Below are 19,639 nucleotides of genomic sequence, written 5' to 3'. Positions count from 1 at the left end.
AATATTGTTATTTTTGTAAATCAATCAAATTTATTGAGATTGGCAAAAAATATATTTTTGGCATGCTACACAATTTTAGTAGTTAGTTTATATGTGCCATGAGACAAAAATGGTTGGAAATAGCTGTCTTAAGGGAGAATACAAGATGATCCCTTGGAATCCAACAAGAAAATAATATTGTTATTTTATATCAGAAAGAAAAATGTTATTTTTTATGTAGAAACAATAAGTAATTAAACTCGACTAATATTTTATATTTTATTGTATCTTTTCCCACTACCATTTATCCTCCTATACCCTCTTCCTCCTCTACCCACCCTTCTCTTTCCCATAATCACCACACTGTTGTCTGGGTTTGTGACTGACTAGTTTTTAATGTATAAATTGACCCTGGTGCAATGACTCAGTTTGTAGGTCAGACGGTCGCTCAGTGGGTAAATCAGATGACTGAAACTTTATTTTTTAACTATTGTGTGATTTTCTTTTTTATTCTTGTCTTCCTTCTTTTCTTCTTTCTTTTTAACAACAGCTTTCAGATATAATTCATATACTCTACAATTCACCCATTTAAACTGCAATTCACTGGTTTTTAGTAATTAGTACAGAGTATTATACAGATCTGTGCAAGTGACACCACAGTCCAATTTAGAACATTTCATCACTTTAAAAAGAAACCTTATACTTTTAGCTGCCATCTTCCTCTTTCCCCCTCCCCCAGTCCTAAACTACCAGCTATCTTATTTACTTCCTGTCTCTGTAAGTTTGCCTGTTCTGGACACATCATGTAATATGTGGTCTTCTGTGACTGGCTTCCTTAGGCAGCTGACTCCTGTAACTTACATGAGATTTTTGACAGAGGAGTGACTCAGAGGGTGCCCATGACAGCCTCCTGACTTTACCTCCTTCATGCGGTCTGATCAAAGGACTCGGTGACTGCACCATCTGATTAACAAAGCTTCTCAGAGAGGATTTGTTGTTCTAAAAACAACTTCTACACAAAAGCTGAGAGTCAAAGATCATACAAAAATGCACCGTAAATTTAAAAAATTGCTCAAAGGAAACTTCTCATATTCTTAATCTGACCTTTCTTCATCAGCTGTATCACAAAGTAAAGCAAATGCAATAAAATTTAATGATATGCAACAAAAATATTAAGTAAAATTTGTAACTGTCAATGAGATGATTTTAAATATGAACTTACACTTTTATTAAAGATAGACTTTGCTGTAAGTAGACAGGGTCTCTTAAAATATTACCTCACACAATGTTAGGAAATGATTAAAAAACTAAGCAGTCATAACATAACTCCTGCAATTTGGTGGGGAGGAGGATTATGTTAGTCATGCAACCCATTATTTTTTAAAAACATTATTAACTATAATAATAACTGTGCAATTAGCCTCAATTGGTATTTCTTATTAATATATGAAGGTCTTTCCAGAAAGTATCCAGCCACGTGCTATGAAAAATAGACATTTATTGAAAAAGATTCAAGAAACATTATACATAGGACAATGACTCCTCAGTCTCATTCAAAGTAGGCACCTTGGGACCTCACACGGTTCTCCCAGTGTCTCTTCTACTGTTCAAAAAACTCTGCAAAATATTTTGCTGGAGTCACCATCAGCTGCCCCATATTTTCCTAAATCTCATTGACGATCTGAAATCTCTTCCCTTTCAAAGGTGGTTCTAGTTTTGAAAAAATTCAGAAGTCACAGGGCATCAAATCTGGTGCATGAGTGGGCATGTTGTCATGATGAAGCTGCCAACAGTCATTGCATCATCTTTGAAAGCCTTCTGAATCATCCAAATAGTTTCCACAGAAAAATGTTCAAGCTTTATGCAAAATTGGATGCAGATATGTTGCTTTACTTACTCAGTCATTTTGAATGCAATGGCCACACAGTACACATGCTCACTCAACATGTCTACTGCCCCCACTGACTACTACAGTGAAGTTGTCATTGTTCATGCACACGCATTCCAGTCCACTCGCCTTGGCTGCCAGGTTACATGTATGTCATACAAACCCGTTCTCATACTAACAATGGCTGGACTTTTTCCAGACAGACCTTGTATGCTCAAAATCTTTATACTAGTGGAGAAATTCTTCACTGTAAAAATGGCTGTATTACACAAGAATAACAAGATGGCAAAAGACTAAAACTCATTCTTCTGTTGATTAATAATGTTCAAAGATACACAGAAAGCCATGCTGAAGATTTAAAGATGCAAGTTATTAAAGACTGTAGCTTTGCAATGTCAGAATGGAAATACCGGTATGTACCTGGCATGCCTCAGCCAGCAGTGCATGTATTATGAAGGTATTGAACTTTCAGGATGCCGTACTTACACAGAGATATTTGGTTCTTCGATGTATCCTCCCACTGAAACTTTTTCCTCCTCATCAAAGCAGGACATGGTCCTAACTAAAGGAATGGGCAGAGAAAATTGAGGACATTGTAACAGGAGTTAACTCATTTCCCCTGCTCAGAAATCTAAAGAATGATTTCTACTGAATTAAAATTCTACCCCATGTTTTAGGTTCCTTTGCTTCTCACTTCTCTTTACCCATCTCTGCTGTTTGGGTTCCCCCTTGCCAGCCCAGTGATCCCTGTGTCAGTCCCTGCTTCAGAGATAACACAGCATTCTCTTTCTTAGAATGATGTGCCAACTTCTCAGTACCAAACTACATTTCTTCCATTATTTAAAACAAGACCCAAAGCTATGTTCTCCATGAAACCTTTCCAGATTTGCTTTGCCCAATTCTGAAGACTGAAATTATCCCAATAACTTCTAGCAGTTTTATACAGACTTACTTGTGTGTGTAGGTGCTTTTACACTCTTGATTCAAATAGTTTCACTCACTTATGTTCCATGTCCTTTTCAGCTTGTTACAGGCAGAGGCCAAACATTCCTTTCTCATAACCTGCACTCAGCAGGCCTTAGCAAAGGCTACTGATTGATCTATTTCTCTGGGCTAATCCCCAAACCCACAGAGTGTGCACATAATAAATGAGCAAAGATTGTTGATAACTCAGCTATTAAAGAGTTTAATCAAAAGCATAAAAGAGTAGACTTTGAGGTCCAAGATACCAATTTCACGAGTTAATGATTACATACCAGCATCTTCTAAAAGTAAGTCAGAATTATGGCATAGAAGGAAATGTAAAGACGGAAAGCTTTATCTGTCTGTGTTAATTTCCTAGTAGTCAAGTTCACTAATTCCTCTGCACTTCCTGGTTGATGATGAATGAGCACCAAGTAGGTCCCCACAAGGTCTGGCCCTCAGCATAAGCCTGGAATCCCCAGGGTAGAAGGCACAAGGTACAAAATATGGACATGAGACACAAGGCCACGGGGCTGTGTGCACATAATATTCTGTGTATCGTCTGTGTAGAGTTGGACATGGCCGTCACCACTGGGGCTACAGTGAATGACCAGAGACCTTAGAAATAGATGAGACCAAGAGGATTTGAAGGGGAGCATACAAGGTATCTTACACACTCACCAATTATAATATCCTTACTTCACAGGAAGCCAAAGTGGGAGATGCCCAAGACTGCGGAGTTTAATTAGCGGAACTCAGGAGGCAGGCTTCCAACACTCCACATGGTGCCTTTTCACTCTCCTGTGCTGCTTCTCTAGACACACAGCGCACTGTCTACATGTGCATTTGGGACTCGTTTTTCTCACACTACTGTTCCAACTGTCTCCTACGCTTAGCATCCTGGAGGCTCAGTGAAATACTGTTTCAGAGGGCTTCTTTGTGGCTTCCTTGGTTTCCTCTTAAAAAAAAAGAAACAACAACAACAATAACAACAAACTGGTACCACAGAACCAGAGAACAGACTAAATTTCATGCATGCAGGATCTGGTTCAGGAAAACTCCAATTAATGTTAAACCTCTAGAGATATGTATTTGCTTCTTGTTTAATAATCTTCTTACAAAGAAGTCTAATTAATACTTAAATGGGGGGGGGACCTTTCAGCAAAGAGCTTCAAGAAGCCAATGTTCTAATTTCTGAAAATAGGAATCTTTATCAAAACGTAGTAGAACATGTTTCTCCCCCATTCGAGTGATGCTGTTTTTAGTCAAGGCAGTATGCTTGTGTTCTTTATGTATGCCCATTGAATTCGTACTCTGACGCAGATCTGACATGACTTGCCAGAGAGTAGTTATCAGAATGAAGATGTCTCTGAGGGCTGACATGCTCTGATTCAAGATGATGACATAATTGGTTCACTCTCATGCTAAAGAATTACAAAGCAGTATGATTGTATAACCTGTGTTGAAATTTTTCATACCCTTTTAAAGTAACATATTCTTATAACTAAGGGAAGAAAACAAGATTTGATCTATGTTTTATCTTAAATCTTATTATTTTGAATATCTGACTTGTAAAACAGGTTTATTCACAAGATCCTAAATTCTATTAACTCAAAAGAACAAAGTGCTTATGATAATGGTCATGTCAGTCTTTATGAATACGAGCTCTGTTTGAACAGGTATTCAGCTTCCTGAAGTACTATTTTTTCCTGAGACTCATGCATTTTTCATTGTCTGGTCATTCTGAATTTTAAGTGGATAGGATGTCCTTTTAAATGCATAAACAAAGAAGATGAAAATGTGCATTATAGTCTCCTCTCCATTTCTGCTGCTAAATTTATAGGAACTATGCATCCTGTGTTAGAATACTTCTGGTGTGCTATTCTGTATACTACATGAATAACCAACAGCTCACTGTGCAGTATTTCACCCTGCACCATATTTAGCATCATTTTTGCAAGATAGCACCTTACCAGGCTTATTCAAAAATGCATCAGAAAATAGCTTATTAACCTCAGTGTCTAACTGGCAGATGGAATACAGTGAAAATAGGATTATTTTTGTCTTTTAGAGCTAGTTTTTCTTCAAGATAGAATAAGCAGCCATCTTTCAAATCTTCTAAGACTTTGCTCTTTTCACTTATACATTTGTTCTTTTGTAAATTTTGTTCATTTATTCATTCTGTATTTGTTGAGTATTTCCTTTCCACCCAGTAGTCTTCAAGGTACTTCGAACATGCAAATGAACAGAACACATTTTCTTGTCTTCAGGAGCTCCTGAGTTGCACCATATAATGAGTACAAGTAGAGATAGGAGTGTACAGATGAGGACACTTAATTCAGCCTCAGGGAACAGGAAGTGGCCAAGAGAGGCCCTCTGGGGAAGATGGCACCTTAAGATTATGAGGTGCTAGGTTGGAGGGACCACAGATCTACTTCAGTGGTTACCTATGGATAAAAGCTCAGAGGAGTAAGGCAACAGTAAATGAACTGAGAAGGTCCTAAAACAAAGAGAGTGATACAAAGAACATTTTGTGAAAGAAATCACCAAAAGTATCTGTCCTGTGTTAAAAAAGAGAGTGGAGAGGTGGAATTAGAAAGTTGTCAACATCTAGGTTTATTTCTATTTTTATTCATTTACTCATTTATTTTGCTTTGGTGACTCTAGTAACTTTGCTCAGATGTGCAGTCTGCCACAACAGCTGCAGTACCCAGCTCCCTGCAGCTGGGAAAGGACTCCTGAACTAGTCTGATAAAGTTCCTTCCATCCTTTCCTATTTTACAAGCTATGTTTATTAGCATGATGGATAAAATCATAACTCGCATCTTCTATTAAATCACAGCAGCAGCTGAATGGCATGGCCACTAATTAAAAACAGGAATTGAATACTGCAGATTTGTTGTTTCGTTTGGCTGAAGAAACAAGAACAGACTTGAGCTGAATTTTGTTGAAAGGCACACAATACAGATGTCTTGGTGGAAGAGTTTTCGTCAGTGGGTCAAGCTGGCTTTTTTTTTTTTGTCCTCACCTTACCCAGAATATTTCTAGAAACCAGCCACTTACATTTCTTGAACTATGCTCTGTGCCCTCTGTGAGGGCAAAGAGTATGTTTTGGCAGCATAATGATGGTACAGCATAGTAATTAAGAGGTCGAGATTTGGAATCATATGACTTAGTTTGCAGGCAAACACTTCCTTCCCCTTGCTAGCTCTGTGACCTTGGGCTGGTTTCTTAACCTCTCTAAGCATCCACTTAATTATCTATACAATGGGACAAAATAATAGCTTTCTTATAAGGTTATTGTGAGGATCAAATAAGATCATATATACATAAATCCAAGCCCAAGACTTGACACCTAGTAAATCTTATTAAATATGAATATGAATTAGTATTATTGCACCTTCTGGCTCTATTTTGTAGTAAGGTTCGTGGGACCTCAGCTCCAAATTCTTGGTCTATTAGCTCTCCAGTGATGAAGACCATCTTGTTCATCTTTGCATATGTAGCACAGGGCGTGTAGAAGGCTGTTTTATGGTGCATTAATACATCAATATCACAAGGGCTAATATTTAATTCTCTCGTGTAAGCAATCTCCCATTTTTGAGGGGGTGTGGGGTCCTGATTTTCTTTGTAAGACACAAGATATCGCTAAAGTTCAAGACCCCATGGTAGTAATTTAAGCATCTGTAGCAATTACCATGTCATAACGGTAGTTTTCAACCTTCTTTCCCCAAAGAAACACACTCCATCCGCAGCACTTTTTATTGGACATGCTCAGCATCAAGAGCAAATTGTCCGGTGTATTAGCTGCCATTCTCCCCATTTCTCTTCCACTTAAGGATGTAAGTTATTATGCAAATAATCAAGTGTAAGCCAATAGTTTACAGCAGACTGGCATTTTCAAGTTTTATGTTTAAAAAAATCTCTGACTCATTTCTAAACATTGAATTCAGCATTTGGGGGCCAGTACATGGAAACAGAGCAAGCATTGAAAAACCCATACCATTGTTACAGGTTAAGCTCAGGAAAACCTTTCCCCTGGACCCATAAGGCTTGCCAGTGTTCCTTCCTTGTGCAGTAAATACAATGAACAAAATGTGATGGATCCCTTCTTTTTAAGCAAGATATCATCAAGAACTCTGCTACTTCCAGAAAGATGGATTCACACCTCCTATGGACGAGGGAATACGTGACACTGCAAATCCTCTGCTGAATGCTTTTTTTCTTTAGAATACTACTCCTGGCTTATTTTATATAGGTGTTTCTATAAATAAACCAGGAAAGTCAGATGGGACTCGGGGGAGCGCAGAAACCTGCTTTGTATTTCCAGGAGCTCTTCCTGGGTCAGGACATGCAGGTCCCTATGAGCAGAAAAGCCTGTGCAAAGTGAACCCCTGAACTCTTGCCTCCCAATCCTGATTAGAGTGGCCTCTAGGGTCAGTGCCTATGAAGATAATACTTACAGATCTTGAAATGTTTCATTTCAACTGACCACTGCATTCACTAAAAATTTACCTTCACGAATTATAGTCTTAATGTAACTTGAGCAGAGGAGAGCAGATACTAGTGCTTACTAATGCCTCCTAGAGCAAACCGAGATCCCAAATCTGGGAATGGATTAGATGGTCCTTCTGGATTTTCAGGGGTTTGTACAGCCCCTTCAATCAAGTGTCCCTGGATCCAAGATTTCTACCTGTAAAAAAAAAGTCTCTGTAATTAGTATAAGAGCCTGAAGATAAGGTTCTTGGTCAGTGTTCAAGAAGTTCTCCCTCAGGTTTCTGAAGGCTTGCTTAATGATATGGCGGGCATCGGACACTGTTATTTTCCCACAAGCTCAGAGTGCGGTGGCTAGAAGCCAGGATCGCTTGGCTTCTAAACTTGGAGAGTTTAGTCTCAAATTCTACTTTTGCCACTTCCTAGTTATGCGACGAGGAGCAGATCCCTCAACCCCTCCCTCTAAGCTTTAGATTTTCCCCTGCAAAACCTCAGTAACAATTGGACCTTCCTCATAGCATTGCTTTGGCGGATTAAAAGAAATACTATTTGTTGCACTTAGCCCAGTGAAGAGCACAAGTGCTCAATAAATTTTAAATGTTGTTTTAATGGATTTCCTGCTGATCTTTGCTACGTTTCTCTTTATTTTTCAGGGAGATGTTAATCTCTGTGGCTCTGGGCCAGGTGTTATCCCTACTTATTTGTGGAATTGGCTTGACCAGCAAGTACCTGTCAGAGGATTTCCATGCCAATACACCTGTCTTCCAGAGTTTCCTCAATTACATCCTTCTCTTCCTGGTCTATACCACCACACTAGCTGTCAGACAAGGTAAGCGTGCAAATGCACCAGGGATCCAGCTCGGTTTCTCTTGTACCAATATCTAAAAGAAGGATGAGCTGTGACCAAATAACTTGTTCACTTACAGCGTCATATGATAATTGAAAGTCCCAAATCTCATTTTTCTATTTTACAGTCATACAGCAAACAAAATGAATGAATAAATCACAAAGATGCATAAATTGTGTGGATTCAGTGGTAAGGGAAATGCATCTATAGGCAGAAATGTACAATTGCTCACTATTTGAATTTCTCATAAAATCCCTTGTATCCTTTGTGAATCTAAATAGAGCTTCTCCGGAACCTGGAATAGGCTCTATACAGCTGCCCTAAACAATGCTACCCATGAGAAATTCAAGAGAACTACAGACAAATATATGTTCTTTGGGAAAGTGTTCTGGGAAAGGTAAAAATAGTAAACATGAATAACTCTAATAATAGCAAAGGGGGAAAGAAAGAAAAGAAAACTACCACAAAAAGCCAGGTAAGGGTTCTGTCTAAAATTAAAACAGCTAGAGCAATAAAGCAAGGCCTCTAAGAGTCAATGCAGTAAAAACAGTTTAAGGGGTGATTGTAGTTTAAATCCTCAGGGTTTATCTCTGGAACTATACCTCAGAGCCTGACGATTATACCACTGGATCTGCTGGGTATGATTTTATCTATGACCCAGAAATAGCCAAGAATTTTCCTCTAGTAGTCTATTGACTATAAAATATACATTGAAAAATAATCATAAATAAGTTTGAAGACAATTATATACTTTAATAATAAATAAAGGTACATGAATTGTTGTGTACACCAATCCTAATAGTCATACTTTTTTGAAACTTTTATAAGAACTATATATTAGTATTTAGTTTTTACATTTCCTTATTTGGATTTCCATCCAGAATATTGTTTAATTATACTGATTTGGTCACACAAGGTTTTGTCTTAGAGAGAGAATAAAAATGAGCAAGTTGGAACTGAATTCAAGTTCAACTTTTGATTTGCTTAAAGTATTGAAGGAGCTAATTTCATTTACCTCTAAAAAGATGTGTTATTACTGCTTGTTTTAGTTAGCTTAGTACAAGAAATATAAATAAGAACAATAAGATTAAACTTAAGACAATTTTGTAATACTTTAATCTTACCACAAAAACAAACATTCACACGAAAGTGGTACATTTATCTTCTCTGTAGTGTCTAGGCCCTTCCACACTGTGAGATGGTGAATTGTAACTAGTCTGAGTTCTTGTCCATCTTACTTTCCAGGAGTCCAGAAATTTAACAAAAACCTGCCTCAGGACAAAAATAAAATCAAGCTATTCTAAGAAACAGAATAATATCACAGTCACAGTTAGAAATAGGAAAGCTTAGAGAGCGTAATGTAGTAAAAGACCCAAAGTTAATCATAATAACTTCTATTGAGCCTGATAATATACCAGGAACTGTATCTGTGAATTCTCTCTTTTATTCCTTCGATCAAAGGAAATAAGTGTTATTATCTAAAAATCTTATAAATGAGAAAACCAAGGCTCCTCCAGCAACAGGAAGGGGCTCCAGGCTACAGGACTAGGAAACTCAGCGGCCGGCCCGTGCTAGGCCAGGGCTGTGCCCTCCTGACTCCCTGCCCCCTCCCACGAGAGGCCCAGGGGAGGCAAAAGGAGGGAAGAGATACTTCTGAACAGAAGGAGGGTGTTTTCCTGCAATGTCAAAACTTTAACTAAGAACCCAGCCCTGGGTGCCAGGTCCAGGGAGGCACAGTGAAGAAGTCGGGAGGAGGTGGTCAAAGATTTGGGTGGGTGGTGGGGAGGGTTTGGGGTAGGTGTGGGTGAAGTACAGCTGGAAAGAGGCAGCAAGGAATCGAGACTCTTTGGAAAGAAGACGGAAGACAGCCTTCCCAGTCAGTGAGGGAGAAAATCAGTTTCTGAGATGCCCTATCTGGAGATTTGTTCCATTACCTCAGATTATCACTAAATTTGCTGACATGTCTTTATTTGGGTGTTTACTCAGAATGGCAGTTTGTTTTAATGTTCATCTTTAGAAATTTTAATAGGCTAGCATTACGCTAGCATCTGGAAATCAACATAGGAGCTGCATTAATTTCATGTGGGCTGATTCGTACTATGTTCTGCTATAGAAACATACTAATCTCTTCCCTTACACACCTCAAGATTTGGAAGAGAATGCACAGAACAAAGAGAAGAGGGTAGAAAGTCTGGGGTGCACAAGGGAGGTGCTCGCATAGCAACAATTCCCCCTCCTTTCCGGTTGCTCCCTGACCCCGCTCCACAGAGGGCAGCAAATTAGGACTGAGGGAGCCACCCATCCTCCCACTCGTCCCAGGACAGCCATCCCTGCCCTGCTGGCCACCATATTAATTTAATGTCACCTTAGGACACATACTGGCAAGACTTTAGACTGGGGATTATATGTTTAAACAAGTCCCTTTTTATAATTTTAATCATACAATTTCTTAAAAGATATGATTGTTGCCTGTTGAACACAATGCAATAAACACAAGAAGCCCTTCAAGAGTGTAAAGTGTGATGTGATTATAAAAGCCTTGTGAAAATTTGACCTCAAAAGTCAAATTGTGTTCTTTTAATCAAATTTGCATTGGACCAATGATCAAAGACTCTGAAGCAACACATTCTAGTAGCAGTTCCAGTATAACTCCAGTTCAAAGTGGAATTTTGGACTTGTCCCTGATTATTCATCGATTCCTGCAAATATCTGAGTATCATTCTCCTTAAAAAATCATATCTTGTTGAATAAATTTTAAGTCCAGTTCCTTCCTTAACTGAAGCTAAATTTTTATGCCAGGTGGTTCTAAAATTCAAAAACAATTCATGTTCATAACAAAGAGCTTCAGCAATAAATTTTGTAGAAAAAATATACTTCAAAAAATATTGACATTGCAACAACTTTGAAAATTTACGTAAAATTTAGATAGCTGTTTCTTCCAGGGGTTCATTGTAACTGATTTTAAAAAGTTATTTGGGCAATTAAAACATACTCATTGTAATAAAGCCTGCAATCCAAACTCATGCTGTATGCACAGAGTAGGGCTTCAGGAATTGTAAAGAAAAGCTCAGCCCTCCCGTCATGTGTCTTTCCTCTACTGCCACCCTTACAACAGTTCTGACACCAGACGTGTGGAGGTTTTTTCCATGGAAAGCAACCCTGCAGCACTAGCTGGGTGTCCCACGATTTAGCTCAATTCTGACCCTGTCTTCGTGGAGACAGTGTCATATCCCACAGGTTTAATGCTCAGTCCCACAAGTCTGCCCCCTCACTTCAAATGACAGTTTCTTCTGGCCAATGAACTATATATAAATTGAAGGTTCCTGCGACCTCCTCCTCAGGCTTGGTTAATTTTCTAGAGCCTCTCCAGAGGAATAGTAGACTGTGGACCAGTTTGTTATAAAGGGATATGACAAAGAATATAGGTGAATATAGATATGGAGATGAGTAGGGCAAGGTCTGTGGGAAGGGGTGTGGAGCTCCCATGCCCTCTCTGGGTACACCCCTTTCCCAACACCTCCCCATGTTCACCAGCTCCAGAGCTCTCTGAACCCTGTACTTTCAGGATCTTTATAGAGGCTTCATTATGTAGGCATAATCGGTCATTAAGTCCATTTCCAGGCCCTCTTCCTTCTCTGGGGAATAGGGAAATGGGATTGAAAATTCCAAACTTCTAATCATGGCTTGCACTTTCTGGTGACTAGTTCCCCATCTGGAAGACCATTGAGAGTCCTCACCTCATTAGAATAGAAGATACTTCCAATACCCTGTACCCTGGAAGATACTGCCAGTACCGGGGACCCTGGAAGTTCCAAGGGATTTAGGAACCTTGCGTCAGATGCTCCTACTGTTCTCATCTCAGGAAATTACGAGTTTTAGGAGTTTTAGGAACTTGGGACAGAAACATGGATATATGATAGAAAGATAGATAGATAGATAGATAGATAATATAGACATTTATATTTATATTCATATATAATTTTCTATTATCTCATAGGAATATAACTAAGAAAGTATAGTGAAACTTCCAAAATTTACAGATTTGCCAAGGAAATTCTCAAAAAAGACTATTTCATATCTACTTTTTTCTTAATTTCATCTAATTCTTCTAGCTGAAATGGGGAAGCAGAGGAACACAAATGTGAAGACATAAACAAGAGGCGAGGAGAAGAGGCCGTGGCCAGCCAGGTGCCACTGGAGCCCAGGTTTTCTTGCATTTGTGTTGTAGAAGCAAGAGCTTATAAACAAGGGTGAAAATAGGATGTTTCTTATTTTTAAAAAAGTCATAAAATTCTTTGCCCTACAGCTTCTTTTATCAGCTATTACAAGAATCCTGCTGATTCTCGGAACTACTTTCAGCAGTTCTTAAATAATAAATACCCATGGTTCCTCTTTTGGCAATTTTTAACTTCTGCATATATATGAACCACAAAGATTTAGTCAATAATTTCCTCCTCTTTTTCTTCATCTGCCAGCTTTTCTCAGTTCTTGATTCTCTAATTCCTTTCTATTTTCCCATCAACAATGTACTTAGTGATGGCGGAGGTAAAGATTGTGGGGCAAAAGCAGGATGCCAAGGGGGAAGTGAGCAAACAAAAGAACTTTCATTCCTTGTTTTTTCCTCAAATCATGGTGGTGAAAAAATGAATGTTAGTGATAAAAACATGATAGAATGAGAAATTTCTGCTTCTTTTCATATGCAGACCTAGAAATAAAATAAACTGTTGCCACCCTTGATTAGTATTAGGTATATTCCTGCTGACCGCTGTTTCTGCAAGCTTTGCTTTTTCACTGAAATATATTTCTACAAGTTCTTCCAATTTCAGACAAAAGACAAGCTGCCAGCTAAAAACAATTCCATGAGTATTGCATGTATGTTGCTTTCCAGGAAATTTTTGAAACATAGACATTAAGATATTTATGGAATCATTTTATGTATTTCTCTGAGTGTGAAAATGAAACAAATATTCAGAAATACTAATGAAGCACTCATAAAAATATCAGCATGTGTAACCCCTTTTATTTTTTTCTAAAGAGAGAATGCTGAAAAGTAAATGCATGCCTTCCTCTTCATGATGAAGGGTCTCATTTTGGACATTCAATTCCAGAAGGACAGAAAGCCTAGAGGCCCGGTTCACATTTCAGTCCCACGTAGGGAGGCCGAGGTGATGAGCTCAGGTAGTTCAGACGTCCCTGTCTCCCCTTGCTCGCTCAGGCTCCTTTTCCCCATTCAGAGCACTCAAGTAGGGCAGGAGGAATGAGAGAAAAATATAAAAATAACAGCCCAGTCTACACACAACAGATGGCTGCAACTCATGGCCCAGCGGTCCAGCTCCACAGCCCTCAGCATTTTATATGAATATTTTTCTCAAAGTTTTTGTCAGAAACAGTATCCTTTCTTTTTGTGGTGTCTGGGGAAGCATCCACCAGAAGGTAATTGTTGCCTTTTCCAACGCAAGGCAGGCTCCACATTTGTTCTCAGCAGGCCCACGACACGTTTTACATCTGATTATGTAGGCTAAATTCTCAATTACCAATGTTGCAAGATTAAAAATATCTATGTAATTAGACCCAATGTAGGATTTTATACAAATCAATACAGAACTCTCAGAGAGCCACACCAAGTCTTGGAACTTAAGTATCTGGCATCTCAGACGAGATCGGGTGTGCTCAGGGTGGTATGGCTGTAGACAGTATCTGGCATTTCACAGTGTGTTGGCTCTAGATTGCCCTGAAGGTTCCACCTCCCCAGCTCTGTTTATCATTCTCTGCCCCTGTGATTCTTTGTCCCTTTCCCTTTATGGAATTTTCTCTGCCCGCGCCATAGGAAGTCAGAAACGCAGGCCAGAGCAGCGGAAAGACTTAAAGTAGGACCCAGGAGTTTCTGAGCAGAAGCCTGAATCCTGCTCACACACAGTTTCGGTTACCAGTTCCCTGGGTAACCTTGACTGTCTCGCTGAGGAGAAGGGACTGCTGACGGGTTGGCAGAACAGGAAGCATTTGGCAGATGTAAATACTGAATTATAACGCTCCTGAGACTCACGGGGGTGGGACTATTACTGTCACTTACCTAAGTCTGGTGAGGCAACATTCATTGGAGCCTCTTAAAAAGTCTGCTTTATGGGAAATTACCTCACTCCTGTTCCTTGTCAGGCTGTATTTACATTTACTCTGTAAGTACGATTGGAGAGTTTAGCCCCCATAGAATAGAAAGATGGTACCTCGGGCATTTCTGTGATGCACCCTTGGTAGACACTCCATGGGAATTATGCTTATGTTGCCCAGGAAAGGAAAAGAAAAGAGAGTGCAGCAGGTATGAGCCTACATACAAGCCATGCTCAAAAGTTGGCAAAGAAAACCACAAAAGAGAATAACAATCCAGTTCTAACCAAACTGCCTACCAGTGTGGAGCTACCGGAACTCTCACATATTGTAGCTGGGGGTACAAACTGATACCAGTCAGAAACTGTTATTGATTAAGCTCATAATCCACTAAACAATATAAAAGTATGCGCATTCCCTACATGCGCAGTGCTTACAGGGTAAATCTGCACTAAGTCCAATCTCCCACAGTCTTAATCAAACTTTTAGTATCCGATAACATAGTGCTGTTTGTGCTAAAGTGGATGAATCATGAATAGAGTGATGCCTTACCCAGAACTTTCAGTAAGTGGCTTTTATATTGAAAGAAAATGGTATGATTATGCACCATCACCTTCTCTTAATGAAACCTCATGTAAACTTACATGAGCACCCACATTCAGTTTGTACATCCCTCATTCCCCATGTCATATACTTAATTAATGGATGCCTTCTGTTTCTTTCATTCCAAATAGCACATAAGCTTTGAGGGAGGTATTGTCTCCCTGTTCTATCTGGAGTCCACGTTGGCTGTTAATTCTGGAAATCTTTAAGCATTCATCTGTCCATGCTGAGAGCTGGCATAGAGCAGTACTCATTACGGGCACACTCCGGCATTCATGTGGGAGAGCGAAGGGTGCTACAAGATGATAACTATATTCTTGAAAGAGATGGTCCCCTTCTGCCAAAACAGGGCTTTGTATGTAATTAGTGTAAAAATTCAGAGGAATAGAGTTTATCCTTACAATCATCTTTTGCATTAAAAAAGAATTATAATGGAAGAACAAAGCAGTCCCTGTAGTGAATTGAATTACTTTCTCTACGTTTTCATTAAATCAAAGACTCAGCAGTTAACCATCTTGCAGACACTATTGCAGTCTGCTACATGCCATTTGCAGAGGGGAAAAAAATAAGCAAACATTTGTTTTTCTTCACAGGATTAGGATTGCATTGTGATTATCTGAGATCAGAATTTCCTATATATGCAATTTTTGTGCATGTGGTTTCACTGGTTTCCATTTCTGAGGTTTTGTAGGACCAGGAAAAAGATCATGTAACTCACCAAATTTAAATGTGATGCTTTCAACTGGTGGGTTCTGACTATGTGTTGGAGTGACTGGACTTTTTCAGTGACATTTTTTAGGAAAAAATAGAGAAAATGACTTCTGGATAAAAGAATAAATACAACCAGAATTTACTATTTGACACTTCTGTCTATGAGAGAGAATTAATAATGCTTTCATATGCCTTTAACTGCCTAGTTAGTCGTGTCTTAAAAATATCTATCTTTAAGGATCATATTTAGGAATTATTACTTAAATTGACTAAATTATAATATAATTTTAAACAATTTGAGCCTAGAATTTTTCTGTTCCTCAATTCAAACAAAATTCAAGAGCCATTGAGTCATCCTGGTAATTTTCCATAACTCGTCTGTGTTGTGGTTCTGCATTTTGTAAGTCAGGTTAATAGTAATGATTGGCTTACAGGTCTTGTGTGGACTAATGGAGGCGATGCATTTGGGAAACTCCTAGCACAGTGTCAGCCATAGAGAACGCATTCAGTGACTGCACCGCGCTATCATCAGCATTAGATTTGCTTCGTAAATATTGATTCTCCTCTTCAGCAAGCTGGATTTTACACTTGCAATCCTTAATTTGAATAAATTATACCATGAGGACCCTGAAATTCATTAGCCATATTTCAAGATTTATATTTTCCCTAACTTGTCCCTGGATGTCAGAATAGGCACTGGTATGATTCATAGAAGAATCGGAAAAAGAGACATTTTAGGTACATTTTTACCTCTACAGGGTCCAATGTGAGTGAGGGAGCCCACCAATATAACTGTTATCCTGGCACAGGACTAGGCCACATTCCCTCCTTCAGAGTACAGAGTGGGGCTCCTGCCTCAGAAAACCAAGCCTGGGGGAACAATGGGCACCCAGAATCTATTTAGAAGGAGGCAGAGCCATCCTTCTACTTTCAGGCACAACCTCACTCAAATGTCCAAACTGTGAGAAGTTGGGATGGGAAAGGGAGGCTGCCAAAGGCAGAAAGTGGAGAGAACTATTCCCTAGGCCGGTGATCGCTCCAGAAATAAGTGAAAACTTTGTTGTAGAGTTCTGATTACCACTAATATAATAACTGATTATGTTAGCTATCTAATGGCAGAATTGCTCCCACCCTCTCCCCTCGTTTCTCTGTGTTTCCTATCTCTTCTCCTGTTTCCTCTCTCCACCCCAGCCTTTTTCTTCTCATACAGACAAAACTGGTAGACAAATGGGGAGAAATGGGAAGCAAAACATTGCCCTTCCCTTGACTGAGACAGGACTGACTGTCATGACAAATGTAGATGTTGCAGAGAAGAAGATCCAGATTCAATTTAAGCCACGCCTGCAATAACCACTCCAAGTTACTCTGCTTTGCTCAAGAGAAGGCTGGGAGCACCAAGGCACCAATTAAGATCAAGTATATTGTAAACTAAGGTTGACTACCTTTTATTCATGCATGTTTTTTCTTTTATAACACACACAGAATGCATCCATGAACCATAACCAACTCAACACGCATACAGAAAGTAAAGCAGACCCAAAGCAGCTGGGAACATTCCATTCTTAGTTGGCCTGCTGACTGAGGCACATGCCAGCTGGAGAAGTTGAAGAAAAGGAAGTGTGATTTGGCCAAAGCCAGGGGGTGGGAGGTGGCATTTCTATGAAAGAGAATGAGTATTACTTTCTGTTGCTTTTAACTGCCTGTTTAGTCATGTCTAAGAAAATATCTATCAAGGAATCAACCCTTGGGACAAGGTCTATGGATGCTTTGGAAGATCCTATCATTAAAATCATAGGATTCTTCAGATGCATTCCCAGGGGGAGCCCCTTTTTTCGAACTAGAATCCACATGCTCCATCAATTATTTGGAATAACCAATGAGCAGCCTGTTTGTCTTAAGGGCATTTCAATGGAAACCATAGTAAGAAATCTATCATCAAAGATCTGGTCTTACTAATAAACTAATAAACTATTGAATGGACAGGAATTGTCCTTGGATGAGCTTATTAAAGGAACCTTGCCCCCATACTTTTCTATCTCATCGTTGAAAAATAAAACCAGGGTGGGGAGAGGGAAAAATTAAACAATCCAAGATCCAAAAAGAGCTGAAAAAATGCCCTGGGAGAGCACAGAAACTGGGTCTATGAAGTCAGGGAAGTGCCTGCCCGTGTGTCACCCTCTAGATGAGAAGAGGGGAAGGCCCCGCTGTCACAGATCTAGAGCATTGTTCAGTGATCATGATCCATTGTCACAGATCACGGAACCGCCGTGCAGCGGGAGGAGCACTCCACAAACAAACTCAATGGGCTGCTGGGGCCTCACCAAATTTAAAGCAGCAGGTTCCATACCTATGAGCACATTTCAACTTTTGGCTTAGTAAATGGCATTCATTGAGGTTGAAATTTCCAGCTGTGCTGTGTTAAACTCAGGACCATTATAGCACAGCTTTAAGCAAGCTATTGATTTTAAACTTTTGTCAGACTAAAAGAAACTAAGTTAGATCACTCAGAAAGCAAAGAACTCATCTTCTAAAAATAAAGTTAAGAAACTTGGTGACTTCTTTTTAACAGAGAAATGTGTGGGCAGAGCTTATGTAAGTGGCATAAATGTAGAATTCTCTGCAGTGTTAAAAATTGTGAGTTATTTACTATATGGAAATTTAGTAGATCTCACCCCCTGATTTCTGTTGTTTTGGCATCCGATATTGACAGGAAAGACACTGTAAATGTGTTTCTATACTCAGAGTGTCTCTCAATTGATGGGATCAGCAACTCGTTCCCAGCCTACACTTGTATAATTTTAGTTCTGCTTATATTTCATCCAGAACCTTCTAGAAGGCTCTGATCTGATTACAACTTATTCAAATTTTTCTTATCTAAATTTAAGTTATCTTACCTTAGTCACTCCTTTCTTCCTTCATGTGTTCATTCACACATTATTTCATTCATTTAGTCAGCCGGTACATTGTGAGGGCTTCTTGGAATGATATCTATTTGAGCAAAGATGCTCTCCCTTCTTTCACCCCTTCTAAGCTCCCAGACAAGAGGAGGAGAGTGACAAGTAAAAAGTACCTGTAATTTGAAGAGTACAGATCTGAGGGCCTTGCTTCCTCTTACCTCCAGCACATCTTCATTCCAAAAGAATTTCTTTCTCTGCCCATCCAGGCAGCAGTCCTTCCTTTCCAGTTTTCACAGCAGAAGGATTCATTACAAGCAGTTAGAATCAACGCATCAGTTTCATGGTCTTCTCCTTGGCCTTTCATTGACCGTGCACGCATTCTTTGCTCCAGACCCTGACTTTGCAGTAAGAAGGGAAGCAGATGTTCTTCCAGTCCCTGCACCAGCGCCCCCATCTCCCTGGGAGAATACAGCACAGGCATCATCCACCCTCTTTATTTAGACTAAACTGTGGTGACTTCTTGAATTATAGGCTTTTATGAGCTGGAGCACTTGGCTATTTTCATTATTATTAGCTAGTTCCAATACCCTCAAAGGTCTCTTCTCTTACAAACAGTTGTATATGGATAACAGGTCTGATCACTTTGCCTGATTTAAATGAGCTGTCATTTATGTAGTGGCAAATAGTCCTTTACTTGTCTGGCTTTATCCCTTTAAGAAGCCTTTATCCTCCTTGTGGTTTGGGGATGTACCTTTAGTAACCCTCATAAAATATTGAAAACCACAATAATTTAGTGTTATAAAATGGAAAATAATAACACAGTGGAGAATAACATGGTTCCTAGGCTTTATCTTGTGGGGGCGACTTCTCTCGAGAGGTCCCCCCGTGCCATGGACACGCGTAAATGAGTAAATATGGCCAAGACATGCTGGATCTGTTTAGGGGATGGAGCAGTGGGCTGTGGCCAGTTTCTCAGGGGAGACAAAGGCCAGCAGTGGCCAGTTTCTCCGAGGAGAAAAAGGCCCTGAGCGCTCTCTTCCATAGCCTTTTATTGGGTTGTAATACCCCGGAATACAGGGTGACAAGGATCAAACAGTAGACAACATTTCAAAGAGATCTGAGTGAGTGTCTGTCAGGAAAGTTGCAGAAACTTTG

At 39.5% G+C, this 19,639-nt stretch overlaps 1 protein-coding gene across 1 annotated transcript in view; it reads left to right on the top strand.

Moving 5' to 3' along the window:
- Positions 1-19,639, top strand: part of SLC35F1 (solute carrier family 35 member F1) — a 350,399-nt gene that overhangs the window by 208,297 nt on the left and 122,463 nt on the right. Inside the window, exon 2 of the mRNA XM_037158132.2 lies at positions 7,978-8,153. Within this exon, the coding sequence (XP_037014027.1) occupies positions 7,978-8,153 (176 nt within the window). The remainder of the gene's footprint in view (positions 1-7,977; positions 8,154-19,639) is intronic.

This window comes from Artibeus jamaicensis, unplaced genomic scaffold, assembly GCF_021234435.1.
Source record: "Artibeus jamaicensis isolate MK-2021 breed Jamaican fruit bat unplaced genomic scaffold, CSHL_Jam_final contig_387, whole genome shotgun sequence".
NCBI classification, from domain to species: Eukaryota; Metazoa; Chordata; class Mammalia; order Chiroptera; family Phyllostomidae; genus Artibeus; species Artibeus jamaicensis.
This window is presented reverse-complemented; position numbering and strand designations above follow the sequence as displayed.